Here is an 18518-nt window from a genome sequence, read left to right on the forward strand (position 1 = left end):
AATCCTCTTGCAAGGATGCCTGCCTTGAAAAAGTTTTTCTCCTCTCTCTACAAGAATCTCAGTGAGTCCCTCTCCCACTGCAACTTCCAGGTCATTTCCTCTGCCCTGAAGCTCTTACTCTATGCTACTTTCTCCCCACCCCCACCCTCCTCTAGCTTATCTCTCCACGCTTCAGGCTCTCTGCCTTTATTCCTGATGAAGGGCTTTTGCCCGAAACGTCAATTTCGAAGCTCCTTGGATGCTGCCTGAACTGCTGTGCTCTTCCAGCACCACTAATCCAGAATCTGGTTTCCAGCATCTGCAGTCATTGTTTTTACCTGGCATTCCTTAGTGCTGTACCAGTGTGCCAGCCTGGTATTTTGTGCTCAGGCCCCTGGTATGGGCTTGAATACCTAATCAACTGACTTCGTGGTGATAAAGAATCATGCCTGACATCTGAAGAACAGAAGTGGCGAAGTGAACAAGTGTGCAGTTCTTTAGTTCGTTGAGAAAAAATGGGAAGGAGGGCTGTATGACATAAAGCATCCTGTTCAAAATCTTAATGACATTTGTCTAATAGAAAATCAAATATTAACCAACAACTTTGGAAAGTCAGGCAAAACAAAAACAAATGCAAGTCAAACATTAAGTTAAATTTTTGCAAAGCTCTGCGCAGACTAACAAAGACACATTTGAGAAACAGAACAATCATAATTCCCAGGGATTTTGCACACACCCATCCCTCCAACACCTGCAGCAATTGGTATTCAGCATCAGGCCTGACCAGTTTTTCGTCCTGACTAGGTGAGGAGAGTTTAATATTCATGACCAAGTTGGTGTGGAACATACAGAACATCACAGTGCAATCCACAGAAAACTATTCCCCTACATAACAGCTTCCCAAGGTAAAGTCCCTTACCAGCTGTCTCCCTGGGGTATGGTTCGACATACCTGCAATAAATGAAAGATTTATTAAAATAAGACAATGACTATTCTTTATTCTTCTTTACAACTCCAATGAAACATTTCCCTTTATTATCTCAAAATAATCAAAAAAAACCGACAAGAAGCATCATCATTGTTTAAGACAATACCCATCTTATCCCATCTGAAAGTGAAGTGAAAACAGTAGTGAGAAGGGTAATCTCAAGGATGTTGTTTTTTAACGAAGGTGTGAGAGAATTCAGGCACCGAAAGTTAAAACCTAACACTCCTGGGTCAGCACAATTACATGTAATGTGAAGGCTGTTCTAGGCAGTCCTAATAATTTGAATCAACTGAAATAAAAACTCAGCAGGTTAGAGAGAGAAATAAAGCTAATGTTTCAGGTCAATGACTTGGTGAAGTGACATATTGGATTTAATTCTGAATTACCCTTGGAGATGAGTGTGGATGTGGGAAAGTCAACAATACCAGAAGGTGCTTCTAGTTACTGATACCTCAGTTGACACAATTAGATTTTTGAATTGAAGGGAAGGAATGGGGAGTCGGACATCTGCAGAACTCCTAGTTGAGTTCACTGGAGGACTCACGAGGGGACTATGGGGAGCAGCAGCTTTCAATTTTCAAATGACAAGAACTGGGAACAAAGCAGAGAGAATATGGAACAAAAACACACATTGCTAGAGAAAAGCAGCAGGTCTGTGAGGAGAAAAATCAACCAGGAGAAAGCGAGCACTGCAGATGCCGGAGATCAGAGTCGAGAGTGTGATGCTGGAAAAGCACAGCAGGTCAGGCAGTATCCAGGGAGCAGGACAATCGATGTTTTGGGCAAAAGCCCTTCATCAGGAATTCCTGATGCAATGCTTTTGCCTGAAACGTCGATTCTCCTGCTCCTCGGATGCTGCCTGACTGCTGTGCTTTTCCAGCATCACACTCTCGACTCTGTGGAGAGAAAACAGAGTTAACGTTTCGTGTCTGGTGACCCTTCCTCAGAAGTGAATATGCCAGGGAGAATATGAAACGTGTTTAAGCATAGCTATCAGGCACTCAGCAACAGCTCCTGACTGCAGTGTGTAAACAATGTGTGAAAGGTCTTCGAGTAGATTTAAGAGGCATACTGTATTCTTTCCTCGTCTCACTCTTCCACTTGTCACAATAAAATTTCAAGTTTAACCAGTTTGGTGATATCGCCATTTATATAGATCTCAGACTGTATCAGAACAAGTCAGCCAATTGTTTCTTTTGTCAACAAATTTACTTAGGGAGGCAAAGATTACTGACAAACACTTTTGGTTATGCTATTATATACTTACCCTCTAAAAAAGATGCACACACACTACAAGTCCGAGCATTAGAAAAGTGAAAACTGCAGAGTTTTCTTAGTCACTTGTTGGATGTGAGCATTGCTGGCTGGGCTAGTACACAGTGCCCACCCCTAATTGGCCTTGTGTTAACTTCAAAGTACGTTGACCAAGGAATAGGTAAACTCATGCTGAAATGTCACAGATTGTCCCAAATGGTTTCTGATTCCAAGGGTTCTTCTGCACACACAGGCAGCCAGCAAGGGTTGTCTTCCTGAGACAGTTGTAGCTAGTTGCTCAAGACAGTGTGGTAGATTCCAATGAATCTGCTTCAGGAGTCCTCCACAAGTGCGAAAAATAACTTCTGATGGGTTTTCAGCTCTTACATTTAGCTGAGAGAAGTTGCAAAGAAAGAACGAGGAAGCTCTGGGCTGCTGTTCTGCAGGCAGGTTACATTTTCTCTCAGTTCAAGAACATAATAATCTTATACCACTCACAAACTGATCCATATTACCTCTCTCCCAAAGTCCTCCATTGACTTCATCCAAGCTCCCTGCTCTTTGTGAACACAACACTGTTGATGTTGCACACGGTGTGTTTTCTTTCACAGTGTCCATTATTTGAAAGGTCATGATGTACTTATACTGGGCCTACTTAACCTTTTAAACATTTTTTTTATCATCACATCTCTTCATACCAAAGGGGAGACTGAAAATCAGTTCCTCATACAGTTGTTATCATTAGAGACGAGAGGCTTAGTATTGCAAGAAAAAGAGTGAATGAGCTCTTAAGAGGAATTCATGGTCACCTCTCGCTCAGACTCACTGGAGCTCTTCTTCGAGAGGGAAGGAAGAGAAAAACCCAATTCCACCATAGATTCAATCTGGGTCTCAAAGGAAGATCAGAAAAACTTGAAACTGCAAGAGATTGAAACACCTGCTTCTGTTCCGAATGCCACATGAGTATTGAATTATAAATCAAATACAAAATGTGCTGCAAAACCTTGCAAATTCTCAGCAAGTGAAGCAACAGATATGTAACAGGAAATAGCAAGTCCAGATGATATTGTGATTTGTCTTTTAGGAACATAGGTTTTGGCCCCTTTAGCCTGCTTCCAACATTCAATAACATGATTTGATTGCGATCTCAACACCACTTTCCTGTCCATCCTGGCCCTTGACTTGATTGCTTATCATATATCAACCCACCTCAGACTTCAATAAATTCAATGACCAAGCCTCCACTGTTTTCTGGGGAAGGGAATTCCATGGAATAATTAACTTCAGAGAAAAAGCTTTTCCTCCACTCTGTCTTAAAGGTCATACCTCTGATTCTTAAAGCAGTCTCCTCTTTCTCGTCTTTCCTACAGGTGAATCATCCTCTCAGAATCTACCCTGTCGAGTTCTCTCAAGAACTTACATGCTAATAAGATCATCTCTCACTCTTCTGAACTACAAGGAGTAAAATCTATTAAATCTTTGTTCATAAGATAAAGACTTTATACCATAAATGAGTCAAGTGAACATTCTCTGAACCGCTTTGAATGGAATTACATTCTTTTTTGAGTCAGCAGACCAGAATTGTACTTAGTACAACAGATGTGGTCACATCAAGGTCCTGTACAGTTGCAGTACAATTTCCCTATTTTTATCTTCGGCGGGTTGGTGTGGACTTGTTGGGCCGAAGGGCCTGTTTCCATACTGTAACGTAAGCTAATCTAATCTAATCTTCTATTACCCTTTAAATTCTTCCTGCTTGCTTAATTTTTACCTCTTGTCCACACCAGAAAGCTCTAATCGGTGTCAGGGTGGACTCAGCTGTGTGCCATTTAGTCGGTGACACTTTGACACAGTGATGCAGTGTAGGTTCAGGTTGCAAAAATATTCTAGGTGTGGGGCCTTTGGCTCCAGAGCTAAACTTTCACCATTCACTCTGTTTCCTGTTACATATCTGCTGCTTCACTTGCTGAGAATTTGCAAAGTTTTGCAGCACATTTTGTATTTGATTTATAATTCAATACTCATGTGGCATTCGGAACAGAAGCAGGTGTTTCAATCTCTCAGTTCACCATTCCATTTGATAATACTGATCTGCATCCAACCCCTTTGACCAAGTACTTGCTCCGTATCCCTACCTCAGTCTTGATACCTTAGCTCTTTGAGGAAGATTTCTCCTCTTATTCTGCAAAAAAAAATCTTCCTAAATTCAGGTCGATCAGTTCAGGAATTCCTGATCAAGGGCTTATCCCCGAAAAGTTGATTCTCCTGTTCCTCGGATGCTGCCTGACCTGCTGTGCTTTTCCAACACTACACTCTCAACTCTGAGGTCCAGCATCTGCAGTCCTCACTTTCTCCTCACCCCTCAATCTGCAACACTTAAGGGAGTCAAGTTTATGCAAGCCACCTCAATAATTGAATTCTGTCACTCAGATTTCTTAATAATGAAAATGTGGAAAATTGCCCATATCCTGTCCGCAAAAAGTAGAACAAATTCAACCCAGCCAATTTTCACCCTATCAGCCTCCTCTCAATCGAAGTGATGCAAGGTTTCTTTGACAGCGCTATCAAACGGAATTTCACAGAATTGTAACAGCACAGAGGTCATTCTGCCCACCTTGTCAGCACTTGTTCTCCAAACAAGCATTTCGCTGGGTGCCCACTCTCCTGTGTTTGCCCTGCAACTCTGTACATTTTCCTCTTCAAGCAAGAGTCTAATTCCCTTTGAGTGCTACAAATGAACCTCCAGAAAGAAATAATGAAAGGGAGCACACAAAAGAAAGTCAATTGGCCCAAAGTGACTATATTGACTCTTTGAAAGGGCTAGTTGATTAGTCCAGTTCTCTGATCCACCTCTACAGCCCTGCAAACCTCTTCCACTTCAAACATAGATCTAATTCCCCTTGAAAGTTGTGTGAATCTCATGTGTGCATTCCAGATCAGAACAACCTGCTACACAACTCAGTCATTGTCAGTTACCTTAAATCTCTATCTTCCGGTCACTTTTTTAAAAGTTCGCTTATGAGATATAGGTGCCGCTGGCTCGGCATTCCTATTTCTGCCCGTTCCTATTTGCCTAGAGGGCACTTAACAGTCAACTACTGTGGACCACGTAGGCCAGACCAGGTAAAGATAGCACATTCATGAACCAGATGAGTTTTTAGGACAATGATTTGCATTAGGCTGAACTTTTTTTCAATTCTAGATTTTTTATTCAATTCAAACTGATGTCATCATTAGATTGAATACATGAGAAAGGAAAATTGGCCTCTTGCCTACTAACAAGGAGTCCGATGACCCAGGGAGTCAGAGACAGAGCCAAGAGTGTGGTGCTGGAAAAGCACAGCCGGTCAGGCAGCATCTGAGGAGCAGGAAAATCGACTTTTCAGGCAAAAGACAGAGACAGAGACAGAAACGGAAACAGCTGCCCTTTAGAAAGGTGAAATCATCCAAAAAGTTAGCAAGTGTACAAATTTTGGTCAGAGAGAACAGGTATTTGGCAGCAAAGGTGCTGTTAGCTTAGCAATCTCGAGACAATCAGGGTTGGAAAAGAGAAGTCTAGAGTGTTTTAATAAGAGAAAACTCTCGAGGCAGAAGTTGCAGAAGAAGAGTTAAGGAATCAGTATTGAGAAATAAGTGAGCTATTAGGGTCTAATGAAAAAAACATTAATTAAAGATGTTAACATCAAGTGAATGCAGAGGTTTACCAGATAGAAACCAAGTATGGCTGTGACAACTGAAGAAGGAACTTCAAAGTGGAAATAGTATCTTCACTGTTTGAACTAGTTCCTGTATACTGTAAAATTGTTTGAGTTATCATCTCATGTAATAAACTTTGATTTTTGTTTATTGCAGTACACTGGTAGCCTCTTGTGAATCTGTTCAGTGACTGACTACATCATAAGCAAATTGCAAAATTTCCCCTTGTGGTCCGTCCAATTAGGTTTCCTTCTGGAATTTGACTTGTCCTGCGTTATCATCAGCAGGGATTATAACAGAGTATAACTGAAGAATGCATGTGGCTTTTTAATGGTTGGTACAGTTGTTAATGAACACTCCCTGTCTGTTATTATTGAAAAACAATACAGACACTATAATTAGGGAGGATGAGTGTGAAATATTCATGACATTAATATTGAGAGAAAAGGGATATTACTAAATTTAGCATCTTTGAAAGTGGGTAAATCCTTAGCTGCATATGAAATGCACCCTGGGCTGTTAAGGGCAGCAAGAGAAGAAATAGCAACATTCATTGATTTGTTGTGAACCTTGTAACTTGATTTCAAAAATAGCTTCCTCTGTCCTCCACATCATGGCAATATGCAACAGATTAACTTCGCAAAGAGGTGTATTCAGGCAGAATTTATTTAACTGTTCTTGATTTCAACTCCCTTTCAATATCAAAATAAATGTAAAGATTCTGTTGATCAAAAGGCCTGGAAGACAGCAAATGCTGTACCACTGTTGAAGTAGGGAGAAACTGGCAGAGATGAAACAATTACAAGCCAGTCAGCTAGTAGGAAAATATCAGACTAAATTTTGAAAGACCGATTAATATTCCTTGAGAAAGAATTAATCAAAAACAATCATCACAATTTGTGAAGGTAAGGTGGTTTCTAACTGATATAATAGAACGTTTTGAGCAGCTAATCAGAAAGGAAGATGAGGGTAGTGCGTCTTTTATGTAGTCTATGTAGATTTTAGCTGAAAATGTGTTGCTGGAAAAGCGCAGCAGGTCAGGCAGCATCCAGGGAACAGGAGAATCGATGTTTCGGGGATTTGACTGAGACAAGGTGGGGGGAGGGGAAATGAGGAAACTGGTGAAAGCCATATCTCCTATGTAGATTTTAGCAAGGCTATTGATAAGTTCCCAAATGGCAGAATAATCATCAAAGTGAAAGCCCATAGCTTCTGGAGCAAATTGGCTCAGAGCCAGGAAGCGAAAGGTAACAGTTAACAGGGATTTTGTGACTGGAAGAAAGCTTCAAGTGGAGATCCTCAAGGCTCAGTACCAGCTTAATTTGTGGTGGAGATCAATGGTTTTGACTTAAATACAAGGAGAATGATGAATACATTTGCAAGTGATAAAAATAAGCTATGTGATTGATACTGTAAAAGAAATTTCTGTTACAAATATGAGGTTTGCAAAATTATGATCTTCTTGGTTGTATCTTTAAACCAAGGTAAATAAAGAGAGTCATGTGACCTGTTCTGAAGTCCACCAGAACGTAAATCTTGGTGGATTGATAGTCAGAGATCAAATTAGACTATAATAGGATGAAGGTGGAAAGTTTTATGTTTGAAGACAATGACAGCAACCTGAGTTCACAATGAATAGGCGCCAAGTCCCAGAAAGATGTAGGAGACATTGGGCTATGCTGTTTTCTTCTAAGAGGAGAGTTGGAATCAAGAATAGCTAATTGCATTTCTGTCTGGATGCAAGGCCAACGTATTGCACATTGCCATGTGGGGGCAAGAGGTCAGAGGATGCCAGTTTCCTGAACAACTTGCAGGCTTTCCTACAAATCATTAAGTATTACAGTCAGACATTAGTTGTGTGTGGTCATTGTGGAGCAAAGACGGGTGTGGGAGAGACAGAGTTTCTCAAAAAGATACATCCTACAGCCTACTCAGGGTTTTGGAAGATTTGTGACTAGGAGGAAGAAGAATCAATGGAACAGGCTTTATTGCTGTGGCGCATTTAAGGAACTACCAGAAAACTGAAGGAAGTGACTGAAGACAGCCAGTTTAAGTTACATTTCCTGAAAGTGGCTTATGGGAATCCTTTGTAAGCTTGAATTAACTGTGCATTTATATATATATATTGCTTTTAATACTCCAATTACAGTGTGCAATAAATATAACAGGTGTTGATCCTCTTTACAGTTTAATGTATAAGTTGACTACAAAAATAAGCATTTTGTCAATATTGCTTTTAAGTCACTTGTTACAGGAAAAAAGTTGAAAATGTGAAAACTTGTGTCATCATTTTCTGCTTCTACTCAGGTCAACCATGGTCAAGACAGGCTACAATAGTTACATATTATATTGTACAGTGGACTGCTGCTGATTGAATGTGGGACCTGATCAACTTGACCACACTCCTGTAATTATTCAGTTACTGAAGTTACACAGGCAGCTGCATGGAGTAACTGACCGCTAGAAACAACGAGCTAGGAATGTGGGTGAGAAAAGGAATTCCTGAACACTTAGACCTAAGGGGCAACGTTTTCACACAGAGGGTGGTATGTATATGGAATGAGCTGCCAGAGGAAGTGGTGGAGGTTGGTACAAATGCAACATTTAAGAGGCATTTGAAGGATATATGAATAGGAAGGGTTTGGAGGAATATGGGCTGGGTGCTGGCAGGTGAGACTAGATTGGGTTGGGATATCTGGATGGCATGGGCGGGTTGGACCGAAGGGTCTGTTTCATGACTCATTCTGAGAACACAGGCATGGTTGAGAAGATGTCTAATGAACATCATGAGATGATGTCGTGCTGTCAGCAAGCTGATTACCTAATCACATGATGCCTAACTATTAACTTATAGAGTCAGAGACTTTTCCCCAGGGCAGGATTGACTGGCACAAGGGGTCATAGTTTTAAGATATTAGGAGAAAGGTATAGAGAGGATGTCAGAGGAAGGTTCTTTACGCAGAGAGTTGTGAATGCACAGAATGCGTTGCCAGCCTTTGTGATGGAAGCAGAGTAATTAGGGACATTTAAGTGACTGCTGGACATGCACATGGTTAGCAGTGAATTGAGGGGTGCATACGTTGTTATTTTATCTTACATTAGGATTAATGCTTGGCACAACATCATGGGCCAAATAGCCTGTTCTGTGCTGCACTTTTCTATGTTCTAACCTGATTGGACATGCATTTAATCAATTAATATCGTGATTCGTTTGTAACCAGCAGGAGTAAGTGTACAAAAATTGCACGATTTTCTTTGTTCAGTGGAGACATGCATGTTGTGCCAAGCAACCTGCTCCCTGCCAGTGTGAAACAAACCATTCGATGACTGGAACAGACCTGGGTGTTGAGTCTCAAGTTATTCCTTTCTAACAGCTGCAAAGTGGAAGTTTGAATCTTTTTAAAGGTTATTGGTCTCTACAAAGATAGTAATGGCTGCAGGAAGATGTTGGTGGGCACGAAAGTAGCAAAAAGAATTAAATCCAGATAGTTATGATGTACTGCACTTGAGAGGAAAAGCAAGGCTAGGGAATATTCAATAAATGGTTGGATACTGAAAATTGTAGAGGAGGAGAGACACCTTGGAGTGCGTGCCCACAGACACCTGAAGGTGGCTAGATATTTAGCTAAGGTGGTCAAGAAGGCTACTTGCCTTTACTGGCTGAGATGAACAATAAAAGAGTAAGGAGATTATGATTAGATTAGATCCCCTACAGTGTGGAAACAGGCTCTTTGACCCAACCAGTCCACACCGATCCTCCGAAGAGTAACCCACCCAGACCCATTTCCTTCTGACTAATGCACCTAACACTACGGGCCAATCCACCTGACCTGCACATCTTTGGACTGTGTGAGGAAACCCACGCAGACACGGGGAGAATGTGCAAACTCCACACAGACAGTCGCCGGAGGTTGGAATCAAACCTGGGACCCTGGCGTTGTGAGGCATCAGTGCTAACCACTGAGCCACCGTGCCGCCATTATACAGGCACATGAAACACAAATTAGACGACAATTGGAATACTATGAGCAGCAGCAATCACCATACACTGGGAAAGATTTGACTGCACTAGAGAGGAAATTTATACAATATTGCCTGGACTGCAGAACTGGAGACACGAGAACAATTTGTTTGTGCTTTTCTTTTGAACAGGAAATGGCAAGGGCAGATCTAATACAACTGTATAAAATTATAAGGAGTCCAGATAGAACAACCCTGTATTCCATTGATTTAAAGGTCCATAACTGGGGTTGGGGGCATAGGTTTAGTTTGATGTTCAGAGGAGTAACCTTGAACTGACTACCTGAAATGGTGTAGAAGCCGAAACCCTCATAACATTCAAAAAGGATTTGGGTTAACTATTGAAAAGCCATAAAACACAAGGTTACATATCAAGAGTTAGAAAATGGCATCAGGCTAGACGGCTGCATTTGTGTGAGCTGGTGCAAACACAATGGGCCCAATCGCGTGCTTCAGCTAAATAAATGTCTATAGTTCTATCCTGTATATGGATCGTGTCTTTTTATGTCTGTACCTTTTACAATTGTAGAGAAAGAACTGTTTAAAAATCAGTGTTTTGAAAGGATGGCTGCAAGTTATTTGAAAGCAAGTAATTTAAAACTCACATGGCAAGCACCAAACAGCTGTTTGAACTTTCAGTAACTGAAGAGGTTGCAGAAACAAACAGGATCAGTGGTGTTCTGTATTCAGGTGCTTCTCTGGGCGGCAACAAGAACTTAATTGGGCTATGGACTAGTGACCAGTTTTGCCTGCCAATAATTATGCAATTGTTTCTCATATAATTGAACAGCTTGGAGTGTGTTTTCCCCACTCCCTGCAGTCAAAACCTGTTTTAAACTTAAAGAAAACCAGTTCATCTTTCATTCAGCAGTTGTAAGCTGTGAATTTAACTGAAATTCATTTTATCAATGAATGTAATGTCCCTTACAAACTAATAGAGGCATCTGAAGAAAGATGATTGAAAAGCAATGTTCTGGTTGGCACAAGAATCATGAGGATCATCTTGGCAACCTAATGAATTACCTCTGCCCATAATTTATTTTTCCTTGTCCGTCTGTGTTTGCGTCTGTATGTATACATGAGGGAGTTTATCAAGGCATTAGAGTTTTAATGTAAAACAAAGAACTGCGGATGCTGGAGATGTGGAACACAAACAAGAAGTTGCCAAAGAATTTTAATTTGCTATATTATGTGGTGATAGTTCATAGCTGTTAAACTGTAGCTTGAATCTCAACGTTTTTAAAAAATAAACTGTAATTCTTATTTAGTACAGAAACCTGGTCTGTGCTTTCTATTAACCTGTGTGTGAAAATCAGGTAAATTGAGAACTTTTGCACACTTTATAAAATTGTTTAACTTTTGCGAAGACTCTGGGAATAATAGGGCTCAATTTCTAGCACGCTATCACAGTGAGTTATGCACCTAGCTGCGATTAGCTAATCTTTGTCTTCTACAATGCTCAGTTCAACCCTAGGTAATGCTTTTACACGACAAAATATTTATACTACTCAGTCTCACAGCAATTGCAATTGATGGCTGCAGTCAAGACTGATTTGTTTCCTGCGTAGGTGACCAAAGATTGCTATTAGTAAGGTCGAGATGAAGAAATGCAGCAGAATGAGTGAATTATTTATTTAATGATTCATAGCATAAATCATCCATCACCAAGTCACAGTAACAGACAGATTTCAGTTTTACTCGTGTCCTTTACACTAAGTCTACAAACAGATGTGCACACAGATATGTCAAAGAAGGTGCAGACAGACATGTCAGATAAACAGATCTGATTTTATCATTGAGTCGGTGAATGGATTTTAAGGAAGTTAAAATTGGGACACAAGTTCAAACAAGGACAAATAAAAATACAAAGGATACATGGGTAAAAATGCATATAAAAAAAGTACAAGCTCAACTCATACAGGTACAGTCAGGTCAAGGGGTATGCAGACTTTCAGATGGAAAAAGGGAAACAAAAATAGAAATTGCTGGAAAAGCTTAGCAAGTCTGGCAACATCCGTGGAGAGAAATCAGAGTTAACGTTTCGGGTCGAGTGACCGTTCCTCTGAACCACTCTAGAAGGACCTTGCTGCCTTATGATGAGTGCAGCATTACCAGTAAGCAGGACCAACTCAGTAGATTTTAGAGGAGTCTTGTGTCCAGCACTGGCATTCCAGATGCCGTTTCACCCTTCCCCCTCAAAGCCAGGAAGATCAGATTTAACATAGTGTGGAATCTTCTCCCAGTTAGTAAGTCTGCCGGAGCTATCCCTGTAAGCTGTTTCTTTAAGACTGTCTTCAATATTTGGCCTGCTCTTTCCATCTGACAGTTGGCCGATGGATGGTATGGAGCTGTACTTATGCAATGAATACCATATTTTAGGAAATACACAAATTCCCTGCAGGTAGACGATGGCCCATTATCTGTGATCAACATTTCCAGGAGTTCGTGTATGGTAAAAGATGTGCATAGTTTTTCTATCGTCATCCCAGTGTCTGATTAAATGAACTCTACGCCCGTCCAGCCGCTTTTGAGTGGGTGTACACAATGGCCAAGAACACTGAGCCCATGAAAGGACCTGCACATTCAACATAGTATAAATCCAGGGTTTACATGGTCATTCCCACGAATGTGGGAGAGCTGCTGGCAGTAATTTCTGTCCTTGTTGACAGTCTGGGCACTGCCGCACAAAGACAGTTAATAAATTTCTTGCCAACATCTTCATTTTGGAGTTCTGGCGGTGATCTTTGCTTAGGAGAATCATTCTTGCTCCCCATAATAAAATGCCGTCCTCTACTGTGATCTGGTCTCTCCGGGTCCATAAAGGTTTCAGTTCTGGTTTTGATGACCCTTTGGTTTCTCGCATCACCACCAACTGTTTCAGTTTTGCCAAGACTGGGTCTTCTGGATACAAGAGTTCTCTTACTCAACTCTTGTAGGATTCTTTTGCTGTCTCAAGTCTGCACACCGGCAGCAATTACAATGACTTGCCAACCCAGATTCTGAAGAAAACGTTAACTATTCAAACTTGCCTTTGTTTTGGGGTTTTGCAGTGAGCTGACCTACAGGCCCTCTATTCAGGATATGTCCTGAGTGAGACCATGTCATTGCCTTCACTCAAGTGGTGTCTCTCAAGCTCAGCCAGCCTGGTGAGGGTGTCTACTTTCATCGGAATATCCTGTAAATCAAATGTACCACTTGCCGCATTTTCTAATGACAAAGCCAGTTGTAGTGCCTGTTTGAAGTCCAGTTGAGTTTCAGCTAGTAAGCACTTTTGCATAGTTACATCATGAATCCCATATACCAAATGGTCTCTCAGCATCTCATAAGGGTTAAACCAAAGTCACATGACCTTGCCAGTCACCTTACACTCTTCAAAAATCCCAATTCCGCTCATTCTTGAATGTCAAATAAAAGTGATAGCATCTCAGAATTAGAGGAAGCTTAGGGTTGTAATATTCCTTAACTAAATCTGTGAACTCTTGAAAGGTTTTGGTATCTGGTGCCTCAGGAAATGTCAGCCTCCTAATAACCAATAAAGCTGCGGTTCCACAAACCATCAGGAGATTTAGTCATAGTTATTCATCTGCCCCAATGTCATGGAAAAAATAATGTATTATTCCCACATATCGGGCCCAGTCTTCGGCAGCAGGATCGAACAAGTTCAAGCTTCCCAAATGATTCCAGAAATGCTTACCCCAACTGAAAAACAACTATTGCGAGTGGATTTCTTCAGGAGTGTACTTTTCCCATCATCGCCACTGAAATAACTCCACACAGGCTGGTATCCCATCACCATGTCACACTTCATCTATATGTGGAAAACCTTTGACACTGATCCAGCTTCCGCAGAGCAAGCTCTCGGAGTAAACAGAACCTGTGACATACTCCGTTAACATGTTAGACAGGGCTCCCTGATTGAAGCAGGTCATGGAACTGACATTCTATGAGGTCCAACTGGTTGACCTCATTACAATCACTCCAAAATCATGTTTCAAAAACTTGAAGCTTTTCAGGATATTACTGTCACACTGAAAAAGAAGCATGAAAAGATCTTGATAAACCAGATTAAGAGGAGGTTAATGAATAGAATTAGATCATATGGGATTGAGATACAACATGATGGCAATCCAGTAGGTCTGCCCTGCTGAGCTCTGCATCATAACGTAGGCAAAGAATTGCATTTACCCTCCCTTTCTTAGCTACTGTGGTAAAAATCGGCAGTCTTGGATTCCTGGAATTGCAGTGTGTCAGTTTTGTCGATTAAGGAAGATGACCAAGGGAAAAGGACAGCAAGGATTGCAACTAGCAGGGCACTCTCCTGCAGCAACAGACACACCCGCGAATGCAGCGTCGGCCTCTGCGAACGTTCCTGTGGACTTACCTGCGCAGCAGAGCCTGGTCTCGGAGTTCGTGAAACTCCAAGAGAAGATTGATTCAGCGATGGAAGAGACCCAGACCAGGCTGGAACTGATCTCGGCCATGCTTCAGAAGCGTGAGCAGGAGATCCAGTGTCTAGGGCAACGCATTGTGGAGATGGAGTAGCAGGCCGCAGCTTCCAAAACCGTGATGGAATCTTCAAAGGGCTGGGTCCAGGCCCTGGAAAGATAGGTACAGGCCTTAATGGAGCAAGTCGACAACCTTGAAAATCAAGGCCATCGGAACAACATCCACCTGATCAGGCTGCCAGAACAGGAGGAAGAAGGGCAGCTCATCAACTTCTTGGAGCAATGGATCCTGCAGTTTGAGGCTGGAGGTCAGGGCGGGCCGGGTGCAGGTCGAGCGAGCCCACCGGGTCGCAGTGCGAAGGCCCAGGTCAGACCAGTGCCCCCGCCCAAGCCTAGGCGACTTCAGCATTACAGAGATAAGCAAATAGTGTTGGAAGCTTCCAGAGCACTGGGGAAGGATCCACGGGCCCTGATATACAAGGAATCAAGAATTGTGTTCTTCCAAGACTTTTCTGCAGCCGTGAACCACAAGTGGAAGGCCTTTGATGAGGTAAATAAGAGGCTGAGGGACTTGAATATTCACTACTCTTTAAGATATTCACCAATATTACGTTTCAGCTGCAGAGAGTGCCTGTTTAATTTTGACTCATCAGAAAAGGCAAAGGATTTCCTGGATTCCTTAAAATAAACTAGCTGGCTCAAATAATATAGACAATAGTGTTTACTTTTTCTCTGTGGTTTGCCTGGTTTACCTACTTTTGTTCTTTTAATATGTGGGGGTCCCCTTCTTTTTCTCTCTCTTCTCCCTTCTTTCTCCCCTCCCATTATCCTTTGTTTTTCTATCATTCCCTTTTCTATTCTCTCTCGTATGGAATGGCGGGGGGGGGAGGGGACATTTAGGGGACAGCATTTTTTTAGTCTACAAGGATTGCTGAAGGTCCAAGTATGGATGGGATGGGCTGAATCCCCACTTTTAATTTTCTTGTTATAAAATGCACGCAATTTTTTTTTTACTTTGTTTTGCCTGGGTTTGGGGCACAGCTTCAGCTAGAAGGAGCCATGGAGGGATTGGTGGGTTGAAAGAGTGTCCCCTGTGGGCTAGGTAGAAAGTCTCCTCTTCTTTGTTTTTTATGTTGGTTCATTGTAGCAGTAGTTGTTAGAAGTTTTGATTTGGTAGTTTTTGTAGTTGTATTCTCAAAACTATACAAACTCTTTACCGTTTTCACTCAGCTCATTATGAGTGGATTCTTCCTCCCAGGGAGTCATGGGCTATCATGGACAGCTATGGCTAGTTCGTTTAAATGGTGCACCTGGAATATTAAGGGGAGTCATTCACCGATTAAGAGAAAGAAGATACTTTCAAGCCTTATAAAAGAAAGAGTCAATGTAGCCTTGCTGCAAGAAGTACACCGATAAGAAGCTATTAAAGTTACAGCAGAGAGGGTTCGGCCGGGTGTTTTTCTCATCCTTTAATGGGAATGCCAATGCTGGACTCAAGTCTCCTCTTCTAAAAGGTGAGGAGTTGCTGTACTCATCCAGAAGAATCCTCCATTTTGTGTTAGACCAAATTAAGGACGAATATGGGCGGTTTGTGATCCTTAAAGCTTTAATACATGGAGAGGAGTACAGGATTTTGAATGTCTATTGTCCCCCGGCACATCCCCTTAAATTTTTAATGGATGCACTTCCCAGGTTGATGGCCCTTGAAGCACATCAGACAATTACAGGGGCAGACTTTAACCGACTTTTGGACCCCAAGGTGGATAGGATGCCAGGGGTCTCACGGGTATGTCCCCACAATCCAGGCAACTGGTGGACCTGAGTGGGGAGCTGCGATTGGTGGATGTGTGGAGATGTCTTCCCCCTGACGGTAGGGACTTCACTTTTTTCTCTGACCCACATAAGTGCTACACTACGATTGAAATGTTTTTTGTTCCATTAGCCTCTTTGATTTCGGTGCTGTCCTGTAGAATAGGGAACATAGCCATTTCTGATCATGCGGCAGTGTACATGGAGGTCAAGGCCAGGGGTAATGTGACAGGCTCACAGTACTGGCGCACGGATTCCTTCCTCCTGAAGGATGGTAATTTTCCTGAGTATTTTTCGCGAGCATTTAATTTTTTTGGGACATTAATTTGGGTACGGCCAGTAACCTGTCGGTGCTCTGGGAGATTGCCAGGGCCTATGCAAGGGGCTTGATTATTTCTTACTCACCAACCCGGAAGCGTCAGAGGGGGAGAGCAGCAGCATATACTTGAGGCCCGGCTGAAGGCAGCTGAGACGGCATACTTTGACAGACCGTCTGTCACCAAGTTGCAGCGGATTACAGCCCTCAGGGCTGCTCTGAATACTGCACTCACCCAGACAGCAAAGAGGGAAATCTCCTTTGCAAAACAGAGGTTATTCGAATGGTAAGCCGGGTAGTTATCTGGTGTATCTGGCCAGAAAGATGAGTGCCCCCAATCTATCACATCCATCAGAGAGTGTGCTGGTATTCTCACTTGAGACTCCAAAAAGATTAACGCGGCAGTCAGGAAATTCTACTCCGGATTATACTGGTCGGAGGGCTGTGTGAGGACAGACTAGTGAAGATGGAGTTTTTTTTAAAGACTTGGACATCCCAGGTGTAACTTCAGAGCAGGCATCTCTTTTGAATGCCCCTCTGACAAGCCAAGAGATACAGGAAGTGGTGAGGCAGCTCCAGAGCGGTAGAGCGCCTGACCCAGATGGATTTCAGAGCAAGTTTTATAGAGAGTTTATAAACATGCTGGCCGGGCCAATGTTGGATAGGTACATTTATTCGTACAGTCAGGACTGCCTCCCATCCTCTCTGAGAGAAGCAAATATCTCCCTTATTCTCAACAGAGGGAAGGCCCTGGAGGATTATACTTTGTACAGGCCCATATCGTTATTAAATGTGGATTTTAAAATTTTGTCGAAAATGCTGGCCTTGAGGGTGGAGAAGGTCTTGCCCTCCACTGTAAAGGAGGACCAGACAGGTTTTATAAGGGGTTGCAGGACTTCTACCAACATTAGAAGAGTATTGAATATTGTTCAGGTATGCCAGCAAGGATCGATTCTGGACTTGTAGTCTCCCTGGATGCAGAGAACGTGTTTGACCAGATGGAGTGGGTGTACCTCTTCTATGTCCTGGAACGGTTTGGTCTTGGAGGGGTCTTTGCCACGTGGGTAGCAGTGTTATATAGTGATCCTAAGGCAGCTGTTCTCACTAATGGTATAAAGGTCTGACAATTTTAGTATTGGTAGAGGCAGCCGACAAGGGTGCCCCCGCTCACCTATGCGGTTTACATTAGTGATTAAGCCATTGGCAGAGGCTATCCAGAGGAACCCAAAATAGCTGCCCCGGCAGTAGGATCAGGAGGGCATAAGATCACCCTTTATGCAAATTATGTTCTTCTTTTTCAAACTAACCCAACAATATCTATGTCCCGCTTAATACAAGAGATTAAATTATTTGGTTCTTTCTCAGCGTATAAAATCAATTTTATGGAGTCGGAGGCCATGCCCGTGGGGGGGTCTTATTAGAGTACCCGATCTTGGGGGTGGAACCGATTCCCTTTCAGATGGTCTCAGGGAGGTTTCCTGTATTTTTTCACCCCAGCCTTTGATCAATTATATAAAGCTAACTTTGTGCAGTTGATCGAGAAGATTAGACAGGACGTTTGGCGCTGGGAGGATTTTTCGATATCCTGGTTGGGTAGAATAGCTCTGGTTAAAATGAATGTTCTTCCTCGTTTATTATATCCCTCGCGAATGTTTCCTTTGATGCTGCCCAGGCAAGTGCTACGGAGGCTGAACAGTTGTATCTGGCGTCACAGGCAGCCTCTTATTAAGCTCGCCAAATTGCAGCTTCCCCAGGGGATAGGGGGTGTGGACTTTCCAGATTTTAAGAAATATCAATTCATTTCCCTGTTATGCTTTATGGCTGATTGGGCTTGCCAGGACCGCAGGTCAATCTGGCTGGGCATCGAGGCCTCCCGGGCAGAATGCCCCCTCCTTAACTTGTTGTTTATGGACAAGATGGAGGACTGCTATGAACCATTGCAGAAATCCATTTGTCCTTAACACGGTTAAAGCATGGAGTATAATGCGACAAAGTGATGGCAATTTACAAA

The 18518-nt window shown here is 42.4% G+C and overlaps 1 protein-coding gene across 1 annotated transcript in view; it reads right to left on the reverse strand.

The window, feature by feature from the left end:
• The window catches only part of LOC122554015 (metastasis-associated protein MTA1-like), a 170586-nt gene that overhangs the window by 60296 nt on the left and 91772 nt on the right, over window positions 1-18518 (reverse strand). Inside the window, exon 18 of the mRNA XM_043698501.1 lies at window positions 899-930. Coding sequence (XP_043554436.1) covers window positions 899-930 — 32 coding nt within the window. The remainder of the gene's footprint in view (window positions 1-898; window positions 931-18518) is intronic.

This window comes from Chiloscyllium plagiosum, chromosome 10, assembly GCF_004010195.1.
Source record: "Chiloscyllium plagiosum isolate BGI_BamShark_2017 chromosome 10, ASM401019v2, whole genome shotgun sequence".
NCBI lineage: Eukaryota > Metazoa > Chordata > Chondrichthyes > Orectolobiformes > Hemiscylliidae > Chiloscyllium > Chiloscyllium plagiosum.